Genomic DNA, 15132 nt, shown 5'->3' with positions numbered 1-15132 from the left:
AAACAAACACAAGTGCTGTGCTAAAATCATGTCATAAAAAGACACTATACACTGGTAGTGTGTGGAAAAGTAATTGCGCCCTTCAGTCACTTAATTAATAAGTCAAATTCAGTCATTTGGATAAGGTAAAATAGACACACCCAGACTTCACTACTGCGCACCGTACCAAATGTACACCCTACTTAAATCAAACCTTTACTGCAATGTGAAGTAGGCTTCGAGTTCTCAACAAGAAGCACACTGTGCCACAATCAAATCACATTCTGGAAGATATTAGAAAGAAAATAATTGAAATGGTTAGTCTGGAAAAGGTTAGTGATTATCTTAAGGCCTTACTTTCCAATTTTGTGCAATACTTACTGTAAGGTCCCTAAGTATTTTCCCTCGACACCATCTTGGTATATTCGAAAGTAAGCAATCAGGATCATTGTGTATCTTTGTCAAAGTGTACAATCAAGTACAGAGGGTCCTCTTAGAATGACCCAAACATACTATTAAAGCAACCAAGGAGCTTCTTAAAGTGAATGAATTGAATGGTCTTATATTACATGCTCTTCATTTACTGAAGACAAAACTGAAGGCAGAAAGACTCAGAAACAAGCAGCAGGCGGATGCAGCAAAGGCCTGGCAACGCATCTCAAAGGAGAAAACTCAGCATTTGGTGATGCCCATGGATTCCAGACTTTGGGCAGTCATTGATTGTGAAGGATTAGCATCCAAGTATTCCAATTGTTATAATTGTTAGTGTGAAAATGGATGTATGTAAAAGTACGTCACATCTTGGTTTCTTCTTTTCAAATCCATTGTGGTGATATAGTGAAAAAAATGTGTGTGTGTGTGTGTGTATATGTATATATATGTATATATGTGTATATGTATATATGTATATATATGTGTGTATATATATATATATATATATATATATATATATATATATATATATATATGTGTGTATATATATATATATATATATATATATATATATATATATATATATATATAAATAAATCACTGTCCAAATACTTATGGACCCAACGTGTCACAAAATATGGTTGGCAGACGTTAAAGTACTTTGCTGACCAGTGCAGTAGTTGGTCAAAGTGCAGTGGAATTTGGGCTTATACTGTAATAAGTATTTGTCACCGTCTCTAAATTAAATTGATGATCACAGGATGGCCTGTAGAGCATTTTATATTGATGAACATCACTAGTTCTTTCTTGGTTTTGAAAAGTCTTGTTTTACACAGTTTGCCAAAAACAGCCACTAGACTTGGAACAAATCAAGTCAGCCTTTTTTGAAGATGTAATGAACTTGGCACTCACTCTTTTTCGCAAACTGTTTAAGTTTCAGCTCCTGTCATGTCATTAGGTGACTGGCAATTAAGACAGCCTTCTCCCACATGCCTGACTTTTCTGAGGGCTGATTTTGAGAGGTTTTTGAAGTTTAGAAGTTGGAGGAGCCCATTACTTCAGTGGCGAAGGCTCACTGAGTGTCTTGCTCCAGTAGACACAGATGAAGCTAGAATGGAGCCTGTCTGGGAATGCGTGGAGCTGACAAAATTAGGCTGTTTGGGCCATGTCATGTCTTACCTCACTTCAGATCGAATTGAGAACTCATTATTAAGTCCTGCAGTCTGTCGCTATGCGTAAAAAAGCTTTAGTCCGTTTTACTGTGGGAGGTGTCCGCCACACGTTGCCCACCATGCAAGACCTGACAGGAGAACATCCTATAATCCAGCAGCGGTGGGGTGGGGTGGGGTTTCGGAAAGAGGGGATCTGAATCTGGCTGGCTTCAGTAATCACCTGTGAGCTGTTGTTACATGCTCTCTGTGCATGATGATGTTTTTTTTTCCTGAGGTGAGCTGGAAAAAGTGATTGCCCCCTTCAGAAAGTGAAAGATGTATGGACAGGAGTGGATAGCCTGAGGCTGGGCCAGGGGGTCAAGCCCAGCACACACATACATATACCCACATGCACATACACCAGCACTCACACACCGAGAGACATGAAGACTGTTCCTTCCACAGGTGCAGAGAGCCCTGTGTGTGTGTGTGTGTGTGTGTGTGTGTGTGTGTGTGTGTGTGTGTGTGTGTGTGTGTGCATGCGCATGTGTGTATGTGTGTGACCCCACGCTCACCTGTCTGCCTGTTTGAAGAGGAGCAGAGGGGGAGGATGAGGGCACTTCCTTTAACAAAGAGAAAAATTCACCCCCTGCGGCTCAGTCTGGTGTTAAGAGCAATTTGCCCTTACTCGCAGGCAGGTAGAGTTTTGCTCTAGTTTCACACCAGGGGATTGTGTGTGTGCGCGCGTGGGTGTGTGTGCTTAAATGTCTGTTTAGGATTTCCACGAACATGGACCGAATCACAGAATATATATATGGAATAACAATGGAATTTCTTGAAAAGAACATCTCTCCAACTGTTAAGGCGCAGGTGGATTGATCATGCTTTGGGGTTGTGCTGCAGCCAGTGGCACTTTCCACTGGTAGACAGAATAATGTATTTAATATTTAAATATTTAATAACAGACAATACTAGAAGCAAACATCACACCGTCTGTAAAAAAGCTAAAGATGTTCTCTACAGCAGCATATAGATCCTAAATACCCCTCAATATCTACAAGAACTGTGCATATATATGACTTCCTATCCTGTCATTGTATAAAAAAATAACATAAGTGATATGTGAACCAGTGGTTGTAGTTGTGTGAGCAGGCTGCGTTCAGGCTTGTCACTGTTGCAGGCTGTCTGTGGGTGGGGTGACGGGCAGCGTGTAAGAAAGCGTGTGTGTGTGTGTGTGTGTGTGTGTGTGGGGGGGGGGGGTTGGGGGGGGGTTTGGGGGTGTGCGTGAAGCAGAGGGGGAAAGGCGTGCGCCAGAGCAGCTGCATGGCACTGTGCCTTTGGAGCTGTGCCCGTGCTGCTAATATGCAACTGCAGGCCCGTCAGGAGGAGCTGGCTTTATGAAAGCTCCTTTAATTCACCTAATAGACTCGATTCAATTATAGACGCTCGCTGCTTACACACACTCCTTTATTGCTGTTTTTAGCTTGCACTGAGTCTTGTGACAGTCAGGGATTTGGCTGCTTGTCCACCCCGTTTCCCCCTCATTCATTTTTAAATGTTGGAAATTTGCTGTGTAAACCACCACAGTAGGCTAATTATCTTTTCTCCAGGTAGCTAAAAGCAATAAATCTTGGTCATACGGTTCTATTCTATTTTTAAACCTATAATGCGTTATGATAGACCTTTCGTTTGTGGCGGACACACAACGTCATTTTTTTCCCTTTTTTTACACTGTACTTCCTTCTTAGTTGCCTCTTGGCTTTGCCTAATGCCATTCCAGTCAAACAGTAATCCTATTTGTTATTTATTATTATTTATTTATTTATTTGGTCAAGTAAAATGTCACATTTTCCTTAGCAGTAGGTCCCATTTAGAGACATGTAAGAACACGTAATGGAAGGCTAACAGTAAGCAACTAAACCACTCAACCAGTCAAATAAAAGGAGGCTTGAATCCATCCACTGATTTTGTGTCTAATGCTCTGAGCATCTCCCGAGATTGAACCGTGGAGCGTTCGCACACACACACACACACACACACACACACACACACAGAATCAGTGTACGCCTGTTTGCAAAATGTGACTAGGATCTTGATTGTATCATGATGAGATTTTAGCCACATGAATTTACACTGGGTAGTCAAATGCGTCTCCGTATAGTCCGACTGAAATCGGATTGCTGTGTGGGATGGAATCTGCAAATCCGCTCGTTGCGAAGCCGTTATTACTGGTGTTTCAGTTATACTGGAAGGGGTTTTGGTGGTTTGTAAATGTACAGACTGATGCATTTACACTGCTATAACGCTCCTGAAGTGGTTTGAGTGATTGGATTTGTATCTGTATTAAATGCGTCTTGGGTGTTTTTACACTTGCATTTTTATGCGGCTTGGCCTTATCCAGATATAATCCTGATACTCAATACACATGAAGTGACCAGGTGTACATGAGGTCATAGTGTCTTTTATTTATTATTTGGAAGTAATAAGACCCTGTTTATACCTTGGTAGTTCATTTGTTCAGTTTCAGGATTCTATCTGAGTAAGGCCAAGTTTCCCAGTTTCCCATTTTCCACTCTGTCCTGTCTAGCCTGCAAAGTGCTGTCTGGATCCACCCTTTCCCTGCCCCCTTCCCCTGGCTTCGCCTTTTCATCTTTTCTTCATCCTTCCTGAAAGTGTGACACAGGAAAGATTACTTTCTTTGCTTTCCATGTCTCCATCACTTCCTGGTCTTGTACCAGTGATATACTGTATGGACCCCAGAGCGATGTGTGTGTGTGTGTGTGTGTGTGTGTGTGTGTGTGTGTGTGTGTGTGTGTGTGTGTGTGTGTGTGTGTGTGTGCGCTCAGGGTTTAAGTGTGTTTGCACTAGGCCTTAGGCCACTGCTCTGTCCTTTGCTTTGCACGCCCCCTTCCCTGCCTTTACACCCTCTCCTTTTTCCTCTAATCTAATCAGCGGCTGCCGTATGACCCTACTGTATGCCCTGACCAGCTTATCTAAGGGCTGAATTGGAAAGTGGAGCATTGAGCTAGCCAGTGGTAGACTGTTGACCATGCATGTCTTATCTTCGGGATGTGAAGTTGTCAAGGTAGGTAGATACACAACTTGCAGTCCAAGTTGTCGGAGAAAAAGGTAAAAGGAACGATTTTGTATTCATCATTGAGCAACTTCAGCAGCTGCTGAGGAAGGGGCTTTGTCATGTGCGTGTAGATGCCTGAGAAAATGAATGAATTTTTAAGGCTGCTGACCTCTGTAAATCAGTTCGTTCTCCTTGGCAGGCCTGTGTTCATCTCACTGCGTCTGTGCATCTACACGCAGAAACATCCGGTATCCAGTGTGTCATAAATGGAAACTGGAACTCTGTGTATGTGTGTGTGTTTTAATTGATTTATATGCAGCTGTAACTTTTGGTCATTCATGAGAAAGCTGTAGTCAAAGACTTTGGGGCCAAGTTCTCCTGGTCCGCGAGGGTCTGTACGCAGAATGGCACACTCCGAGATGTCAAGCCATATTTAATGTGGAACCGTGTAGGCATGCCTTTTAACTGTGGCCAGATTTTGGCCTTTTCCTCCCTGCTCTCTTCCGCTCCCACTCTCACACTCCCCCTGCCGCTCGCTGGACTCCCTGTGGCCCTAATGGGAAAAGCATGTGCCGGACCTGCCCTTTCACTCACAGAAAGACGTTTATGCTTCACTCTGTCAGGCTGGAAAAAAGGCGCTTCCGTCTTCAGAGCAGCTGGAGGAAAAGCCCCCCTCCCTCCGCAGGCCGCGCGCCCAGCTTCACTTTCCCAGGCTGCAGGGGGAAAAAGGGATTGAGCCGCCTACTCTTTCACACTGTCTCTCCTGCTCTCTCTCTCTTTCTGTAACACATCCTCATCATCCTCGTCATCTTCATTACCCTCTTTCCCTCAGAGCTCTGAGCTTAAGTCCATGCGTATAAATCTCGCAACCCTCAACATTCATCCAGCCCATAAAGAACTATCTCTGCCTGTCCATTCCTCACTCTTTCTCTCCCTCCCTCTCTCTCCTTCAGCCAATCTCTCCTGTCTCAACCACATTTTCTCTCTCTCTCTCTCTCTTCCAGCCTCTCCCCCCTTTTCTTTCTTTTTTTTCCTGTCATTCTCTCTCTCTCCCTCTCTCTTTTCTTACTCTCCCTCTGTCTCTGTTCTTTCTTTCTTTCTTTCTTTCTTTCTTTCTTTCTGTCTCTCTCTCTCTCGGTCTCTTTCATTTGATCTGCATTCCTCCCTACTTCTCTCTCTTAGCCCATCTTCCCTTCTTTTTTCTTTCCCTGTCCCTTTCTATTTCTCTCTCTATTTCTATTCCTATTTCTCTTTCTTTTGCTCAGCCCCCCTCTCTCTCTCACACACACACTCTCTCACTCTCTTCCTTTCTTCCTACTTCTCTCTTAGTCCATCTCCCCTTCTTCTTTCTTTCTATTCCCCCCTCTATTTCTATTCCTCTTTCTCTCTTTTGCTCACCCCTCTTTCTTCTCTCTCTCTCTCTCTCACTCTCACTCACTCATTGTAGCTGAGAAACTTGAGTTCTCATGTCCAGGGACTGAAGCAGTAACAGGTCTTCTGGCCCTCTCTTTACTCCCATCACTGTGGAAGCCTTTGGGGCCTGTCTGTCCAGAGCCAGCTGTCAGACTCCTAGAGAGCTGTTCTCACAGTGACTTCTGCGCACCACATTATCTATATGTCAGATAGCAGGCTATGAGGTAATATGAAAACCATACGTTTCCTCTCTCCCAGGGTAAAAATAGAGCAGTTGTTTCAATGGCTCATTTTTTGACGCAGTGAGGATTACACTTGCTCCTTTATCATGTCTTGGTTGGGATCTGGTGAGTCTCTTCTTTTTTTAGCCTGAACATCATTTAACATGAACAGCTACCTTTTTTCTCTGTCGTAGTTGCTCTGGCACACAATGTTCTTAGTCAATCTAAGAAGCTGGACCTAAGCAAGAGCTTTATGAGGGATCTGCTTATGTTTATGCTTGAATAGTATGACCTTACCACATGAGATGCCCCCTTTAAGACCCTCAATATTTTTCCATGCACAAATTTCACACTGTTTAAAAGGATCTGTGTTGTTTAAAATAACTGGAAGCAGAATGATCAGAGAGGTCAGTCAGACTGAATTATAAGATCCACTATATGGGCGAAAGTATTAGGACATTCATTGTTTCACTGTTCATTCATTGTTTGTCCCTCAAAATAAAAATGTTTTTGTTAGAGTAACTGTCACCACTGTCCAGGGATTCCACTAGATTTTTGAGCATTATTGTGAGGATTTGATTGCATTCAGCGACAAGAGCTATAGTGAGGTTACGATATTGGATGATCTCCACCCCACCGCATTTCCAACTCCCTAAGTTAAGTTGTGTGGCTGCATTACTCATAGAAACACAAAGATGGAATCGGATTGGTATCGCTATTGGCCGATACTCAGCACTAAGGTGCTCCGATCACATTCAGGGCCAAAAAATTAATCGAGACCTCCATACTTGATATTGCTTACTGAACAATTCAGCACATTTTGGGTTAAGCGTATGATTAATTAAGGTAAAGGTAAAGGTGCACGTATTTGTCACTGTACACTGTACAGCGAAATGTGTCCTCTGCATTTAACCCATCTGGTAGTGAACACACACTCACACACACACACACAAACGTGTTAGGGGCAGTGAGTACACACACACACACCCAGAGCGGTGGGCAGCCAACTCCAGCGCCCGGGGAGCAGAGAGGGTAAAGGGTCTTGCTCAAGGGCCCAACAGTGGCAGCTAGGCATGTTATTTGCATGACTTTATGTAAAAAAGCTCATTTCAGACAACAAATGTGTCTGCTGGCCTTCGTTTGAAATAAGAAAAATTATCAGTGTAATGTTATGTTGTACTGGGTCTTAAATCCTGAAATAAATGATAGGACTTTGAGTTTTTCCCACAGGTTAACCAGTCAAATGATCCATCTACTAGGCAGAGTATCGGGTTCCCCATCCAGCTCAGGCTTATCCTTGGCAGGCCTGAGATGACGGTCTGATGCTTGTAAAATCATCAAAGAATTTGGCGGCGTTTCTCGTTATGGCAGTAGCTGTTGTATATTGACATATTGAGGTGTGTCAGCTGGGCGTGGCAGTGTTTGTGGGAGATGTTGAGATGCTTTGAGGTGTTTGAGGAGAGTTGGAGGTGCTTGGTGGTGAGTGTTTGGCCACCTGTGCGCACACGCCTACATGTGTGGGTGTGAATGCAATGGCCGTCCAGGGTCAGGGGTGGGGCTTTGATTGACATGCAGTTATTAGAAGACTCCCTCCACCACATACACATCATCCCTCACGCACTCCCTTTTTTTTTTCTACAACATTCTCCGTCTCGCTGAGGCACATGGGCAGACAGCCTTCTATTGTCCCTCAGGCTGCTTCTCGGCTATTCCAGGCCCTCACTTGCCCCTTGCCTGGCACTCGTCTCTAGTCTGTAATTAAATGCTTATTGAAGGCCGGCAGTGGGGGTTAGGTAAAGAGTTCAGCAGAGAGGTGGTCTGTACACCTGGGCTGGCATGAAGCTGGCTTACAAAGATCTCATGAGTGACTGCCTCCATCAGAAGGGGCTGAGAGGAGTGAGTGAGTGAGTGTGTGTGTGTGTGTGGAGGGAGTACAGTACACTTTGTTTCCAGATACTGTTCCAAGTTTATGGTTCTTAAGCTGCGGGCACTCAGTTAAGTTGTACTTTATTCTGAGTTTACTCTTTATTAAGATCTTGTTCTTTGTTCAGTAAAACCCAAACTAGACATTTCTAAATGGTTTCAAAATTTATGAATTGGAACCTGTAATACATAACACTGACTAAGCTCTTCATTAGGAACACCTATACACCTTCTGGACTCATTCATACAATTAGTGCTGTGCTGATGGAAGACCAGCAGGCTTCAGATGATGTTCACATCAATAATTGGAGCGAGGAACAAATGTGATCTCTGTGATTTTGAGAGTAGCATTAATGTTGATGCCATACATTGAGTGTTCCTATAACTGCTAATCTCCTGGGATTCTCAGCATAACAGTCAACTAAAAAAAAGCATCTAGTGAGCAGCAGCTCTGCAGATGGAAATGCCTTGTTAATGGTTGAGGTCAACAGAGAATGGCCAGACTGGTTCAAGCCATCAGAAAGGCTATGATGACTTTAATAACTACTCTGTACAATTGGGGTGAGCAGAAAAGCTTTTTAGAATGCACAACATGTCCAACCATGGGATGAATGGACTACAATTGGATTGGACACATGATGGCATCAGGATTTGGTACCAACACTTTAGGCCCTTTAATACCAGTCAGACTCTCAGACTATTTAAGGCTTTTTGCTGACCATGTGCATTCCTTCATGACCACAATGTACCTTCTGGTCTTCTGATGGCTACTTCCAGCATGATTACACAATGTCATAAAGCAAAAATAGTTTCAAACTGGTTTAATGAACTGCAAGAATCTGGAAAAAACTGCAGAATCTCAAAGAAATTTTTCCAACATATTTTACATTTATTGTATTTTACTTACAATAGCCCATATCTAAAATGAGTGCACAGAAGCACTTGTTAGCAAAATAAGGAGCAAAAAAAAGTGTTTATTATGCATTATAAAAAAAACCTTTTGTAAAAGATTTTGTGAATAAAATCAAGTCAAGTCAAGTCAAGTGGGTTTTATTGTCATTTCAACTACATACAGAGTACACAGTGAAACGAAACAACGTTCCTCCAGGACCATGGTGCAACATAGACAGTGCATACAAGACACAAGTGCAACACAAACAAACAAGTGCGGACAGACAACACAACACAGAACAGACCAGAGAATAATATGTTAATAATATTTTAATAATATGTAAAATGTTTAGAAGTTTATAGTAACTGCTCCAAATTATCTGGAAACTACTATAAGATTAATATGAAGGTTTAAGAATTAAATTCCTAGCCTACATACAGATTCTTATGGTTTGTCCCCATGTCTTAGTGCCCAACTTAGTGATTTTCATAATTATTAAAAGAGCTATCTGTATATCTTTTGTGGCGTAATGTTCACATAATTAGCCACAAATAAATAAATCAGTTTTATGTGGATCTACCTCATTCTTTAGGAATGCTTTTGTTTTTTAGCCTTATGTTTATCATTCTGCTGCACCTGAATACTGTTTCCCCTTCTGTTGAACTCCCATCTCTCTCCAGCAGAGCAGGCCTATAGCTCCTCTGCTCCTCATAGCCATCTGTTTTAAAGATAAGTCTGAGTGCTGATTTGTTGCACTGCCACTGCTGGGGTGTTGCACTGTTGACATGCTGTTTTATGTGCCACCTCAGTGTTCCCCTCCTGCTCTCTTTTATAGCCAATGTTATTGTATGGATTTTCAGACAAATCAAGTGGCAGCAGCGCCTTTTTCTGCTCCTTGCATTAGGAGGTCCATCTCACAGAGACAGTCAGTCTCTACTTTCAAAGGGCTCTCTTGTCAGACTTTCATGAAAAAAGGCCCACCTTTGAAATGACACAGTGAGTTCCCAAGGACTCACGCAGCTAGTCCCGAAACCCTTTCTCAGGCATTTTGGGGAGTGAGCCGGTGCTGCTGAAAGAGCTGTTGCCACATTTTCATATCGTCCCTATTGACTGCCCACCTCAATGGCAAATATTGAAGGCTACCTATTCGAGGGACAGGATTGAGTTTCCTTCATCTTTCCTGTTCTCCTCCTCCCTCCAGATCCAAGACTGTATCCCGTGCCTTGACTATTGCGTCTTTCTCCCGTTCTCCTCTGCCACACTGTTTCGCAGTCTAATTACAGGTCAATTAAAGGCTTTCTCCAGCCTTCTGCCGTGCCTGGCACAGGAGGCTTAGGGCTCAGTAAGAGTGGGAGTGAAAGAGATATCATTTCATGTGGAGATCAAGCAAGAGCCTCTTTGAAAGAAGGGATTGAGAAGGAACCCCCGAAAGAGTGAAAGCCACCCCACCTACCTCCCCCTTCTGGAAAAAAAAAATGAAGGAGGGGGCTGCTGGGATAGGGGCCAAAGGATTATGGGAATATTCATGACCAGATAAAGAGCGGGGACCCATGAATGGATGTGTCCAGAAGCTCATCTCTTAGGTAAACAGGGGCCTAAATGGAGTTTAGATCCTGCTTCTCGGACGAGCAGGAGCAGGGTAAGAAGTGAGAGCATTCGCTTCTTTTTCCCCCCTGTGTCACATTTCCGTCGCAATGAAAAGAAAGGCCTTATTTTGGCCTTTTCTTCATAGTCTTCCTACATTCGTCCATGTGGAACAAACAGATGGTGATGGAAAGAAATAAATGCCTGTTTCTCACAGTCTTTTCAGACACGTTAAGCCAATGTGCACACACACATGTGCCCGCCATCCTTTGCTGTGCTTTATTCCATAAAACTGGAATGGCTGCAAGTCTACAAATGTGTTGTTGGTTTGTATATTGTAAGCATATTGCAAAGAATCAGGCCTGTTTTGTCTCTGTCGGTCAAGCCTGTCGCCTTGGATTGGGTTTGTCGTTTTGAGTCATGGTCATGCAGTTCGCACAGGCCTCCGTTTTCTCACCGTTTGATTTCTTGTTACTTTTTACGTCCAGCCCGTAACTTCCATTTTCTTCCAGGTGCATGGGCTAGGGCGTCATGACCGTTAAGACAGTTCAACAGCCAGGTTTCCATAGGCTTAGGTTTTTGGCGGTGCTGTTCTGCCAGCATCCCGTGAGAAGCTTCTTCCAGCTTGAGTTTCAGCCCCACACCTGCAGTGTGTCAGCGTGCCCACTCTCAGCTCTAATGCCTCCATTACCCTGCCTAATCTCCACCATCTCAGTCTTTTAAATGCCCGTGATCTAACAGAGTATCAAAGCCTGGGCCATTGCTGCTACCTGCCAGAAGTGTGTGTATGTGTGTGTGTGGAGGGTGCCATAGGGTCATGTTTCAGGGGCTGTAATTATTTGGGAGAGATTGTGCACGTGCAACTGTGTGTGTATGTGTGTGTGTGTGTGTCTTTGCATATGTGAGGGGTCAGAGTGTTGTGTTTCAGACCACAGAGGTGTCAGACTGTCTACAAAGCCTGGCTTATTCCTTTCATCCCTCACCTCTCAGCAGAAAGGGGGAACCCCAGTGCCATAACACTCATAAAACGGCCGCACGAGCCTCACATGACAGGATTCAGTTACAGGCACAAGCCTGGAGCACAGTGTCCACGTGAAAAACCCATTGACGCTATTGTGCCTAAATGATGTGGGACAATGGGGCAAGTCCCAATGATTATGCTCACACTTTAGATGCACGTCTTCAAGATGGGTCGGCCTAATGTTTTGGTTTAGAACCAAGGGTTAGAAAACCTGTTTGAGAATTATGCTTATAATTGTATACACTGAATGGGTTGCATTCAGTTTTTCAATGCAATGGCAGTAAAATGTAAATTTGCACAATTGAAAGTTTGAAAGCTTCTTTAGTTTTGCACTGGAATTTCAAGGCCAAGTAATGGATCTCAAATTGCAGAGTGGTTAATTAACCTTAAGTGGAATTGGAGATGTGGTTTCTGACACTACAGTAATAATGCTGTTATCTATAAATATGGACACCTAATGTACATATCACAGCTACAAACACTAGAATGGCATAGTCTTATACATTACAGTATGTCATACATCTTGCTGTGCTGAGGAATCTTACTCTCCTGTCTCCATTTCTCATTTGGACTAAATGCCAGCGTGAGCCTCTAGGGCACAGGCTTTGAAGTGGTGTGCAGAGCTGAAGTTGTGCAATGGAACACCACGTCCATCTAGCACGAACTTCTGAATAGTCAGTGGCTACCATATGCTGTTTGGGTAACTGAGAGGGCAGCCACCAAACCACAGTGGTTAATGACAAGACTGTTGACTCAGTATTTTCCCCCCCAGTACCTTTATAAGCTAGGCCCCATGGTGCTTAATAAGCCTAATAAGAAGAGTCTGAACTGCAGGTCCCTGAAGTCAACACAGTTCATCATCTTGGATGAGCCCAAAAAGTTCTGTACTGCTAAACAATAATTCACTTGTGCCTTTTCTTGTTCTTCTGCAGAAAAAGTACGAGAAATCCAGGAGAAACTTGAAGCCTTCATAGAAGCTCTTCACAAGGAGAAATAGTGCCACAGGTAACTTCTTTTTCAGGGCTGGAATTGGCTTTCAGAAAATTAGTTGGATGGATGATATTTTTGAATGATGTTTAACAATGATATTTTCTTCTAGCCTTTGTTTCAGAAACGCTGAATGCCATCATGTCCTCACCCAGAAAATGCACTGATCACAGAAGAGCCCGTCTTGCTCTTTTTGCTGTGTAAAGGATTGGCCTCCCTGCTTTCCTCCTGTTTTTAACCTTCACTACTATAGCTCTGTCATTCTTCATGCACACGCACACACACACACACACACACACACACACACACACACACACAAGCATCAGCAGAACTATGCCTCCTTCTTTAAAATTTGCCCCTGTGAAAACAAGTCAAGTGCATAGGAGCCCCTTTAACTTTGTTGAACATCTAAGCACTGTTGGAAAGGAGCGCTTGCACGAGTAGAAAGCGGTGCCCGTCACAGCCCCATGCTTTGTTCTGGTCTCCTGTAGCACATAACAGCCGGCGTGCTTGCCAGAACTATTCTTCATGTATAACTGAAGAGAGGTGTGGGGACGCAGAGAGTGTGCGCGTGCGAGAGACCGAGAGAGAGCGAGACACGCACACACATGCACTTACTTCTGTGTTTTCTCCTCCCTCATTTCCAATAAATGAAGATTTTGTACAGTTTTCTTTTTTTTCCTTTTTTTTTGTTCGAGCCTTCTTTATTAATTGCAGTGATGTTTATGGAGAAGGCACATGGTTAAGCTCATCTGTTGCTGGTTTGGCTGCTGAAGCATCCCAAATGTCTTTTATCCTTCGCTGTTGCTTCTTTTGTTCTCATTGGCCAGCAGCTTCACCATGGCCAAAGAGCCTCCTGTTCATTTTTGTGACTTTACGTACGCAGAGCACTGCAGCCAAACCCAAACACCTTCATAATCTTCTCTCTAGCATATCAGAGTTCCTGCTCTAACTTATTGGAGCTGCTCACATTAAATAGCGTTCGAGCAAGTGGTTCTTGTAAGCGTCTCAGTGTTAAGCTCATGAGCTGCCCTTAATGAAACAAAGCACTTAAATTTGACACTTGTTTTTATGGTGGATTCTGATGTTCACCAAATAAACCCTCATCTTCAGAACCCTCTGAAGGACACCTGCTCCGTAAAGGATAAAATACATCTGCTTGATCTGGGTTGCTTGTTCATTTGTTTTCATTTTCCTGATTCTAGGCCACTTTTTCCTTTTTGCCTTTCACTGGGAAAATCGTCCTCTCTCCTCTTCTACTCTGATGCGAAGCTTTCCAGCTGCACTGTTCTCAAGCTAAGGGACTTGATAGATCTAATTATTTCACACCATTTGGTCTTTCTAGATCACCCTCTGTCCTAGTCCCAACTTCTAATTTATACACCCCCAATTACTGCACATTTTTTAATCTCTGATATTTGTGCTGTTTACTTGGATTTTGTAAAATCCACTAAGTTATCCTAAGTGTATGGGGAACGTTACAGACAGCTCATATGTATAAATGGGTAAATATACATTGTGTACATGTGTGTACATGTTAACGTACCTGAAATCATGAATCTGCCACCACAACATGGGGGGGGGGTAAGAGTGTGATGCTTGTAAGAGTAATATATCCATCGAAATAGGTTGAAGATTTTTCTCCTTTGTTGTAGATTGTAATGTTTGCATGTTGTATGCCATCAAATGCGGTTTATTTATTAAACTGGTGTTAAAAAAGGTAAAATAAAATGGATATTAATAATCTAAGGCTTCAGTTTTAGCTGGTAAACACGAACAATGGGAAACAGTCATGATTATTGTCTACCTCTTTTTTTTTTATTTTTATTTTTTTATTTTTATTTTTAAACACATTGAACAGTTAACCTGAGAGCTTCTGCAGATAACTGCATAGAGGCCTACATGTGTCATGCTGTCTACCTGAGTGCAGGTTGGGACTTTTGCTACAGACACATTCAGGATGACATTATGTTCTTCACTGTTCCAATAAAGTTTCATTTTACAGATTAGATTTTGTCATCTAACATGAAAGTCCTGGAATGCCTTATTTATATGTCTTTAACTAAAGTTAGCCCAGATTTGAAAATTTGGCCGTTTTACTAGTCATGCAGCAAAGTTTGACAATTTATACCATGAAAATAATATGAATGCCTGTGTGAACCCACTTTGCCTAGATGTGGAATAGCATAGATAGAGGCACCCATATTTTTGATTCTTGCTTCTTGATAACAGCTGGTACTACAGACTCCAAGATCATCCAAGATCATGTAGATAAATACAAATTATTGGGAGGTGTAGCCAGATCACCATGACACCTTTTAAGTTCGACTAAAGTTGGCAACTCGCCACGCAGACACAGAAAAGGTGCTCTGGTGGAAGCATTATGGTAAATTGAGACAAAGGTTGAGTTACTTGCCCATAATGACCAGTTGTATGTTTGGAGGAGTAAAGCG

At 42.8% G+C, this 15132-nt stretch overlaps 1 protein-coding gene across 3 annotated transcripts in view; it reads left to right on the top strand.

Annotated features, from left to right (window-relative positions):
- Positions 1 to 14703, top strand: part of opa1 (OPA1 mitochondrial dynamin like GTPase) — a 37783-nt gene extending 23080 nt beyond the window's left edge. For all 3 annotated transcript variants that reach the window (XM_072684368.1, XM_072684370.1, XM_072684369.1), the window contains 2 exons: positions 12625 to 12697; positions 12792 to 14703. In XM_072684368.1, coding sequence (XP_072540469.1) covers positions 12625 to 12689 — 65 coding nt within the window. In that variant the 3' untranslated portion in view covers positions 12690 to 12697; positions 12792 to 14703. The remainder of the gene's footprint in view (positions 1 to 12624; positions 12698 to 12791) is intronic.
- Positions 14704 to 15132: the final 429 nt, after the last annotated feature.

The sequence above is a fragment of the Salminus brasiliensis genome, chromosome 7 (assembly GCF_030463535.1).
Source record: "Salminus brasiliensis chromosome 7, fSalBra1.hap2, whole genome shotgun sequence".
Taxonomy (NCBI): Eukaryota; Metazoa; Chordata; class Actinopteri; order Characiformes; family Bryconidae; genus Salminus; species Salminus brasiliensis.
The sequence above is the reverse complement of the archived record's forward strand: the minus strand, read 5'-3'. Positions and strand labels throughout refer to the sequence as shown.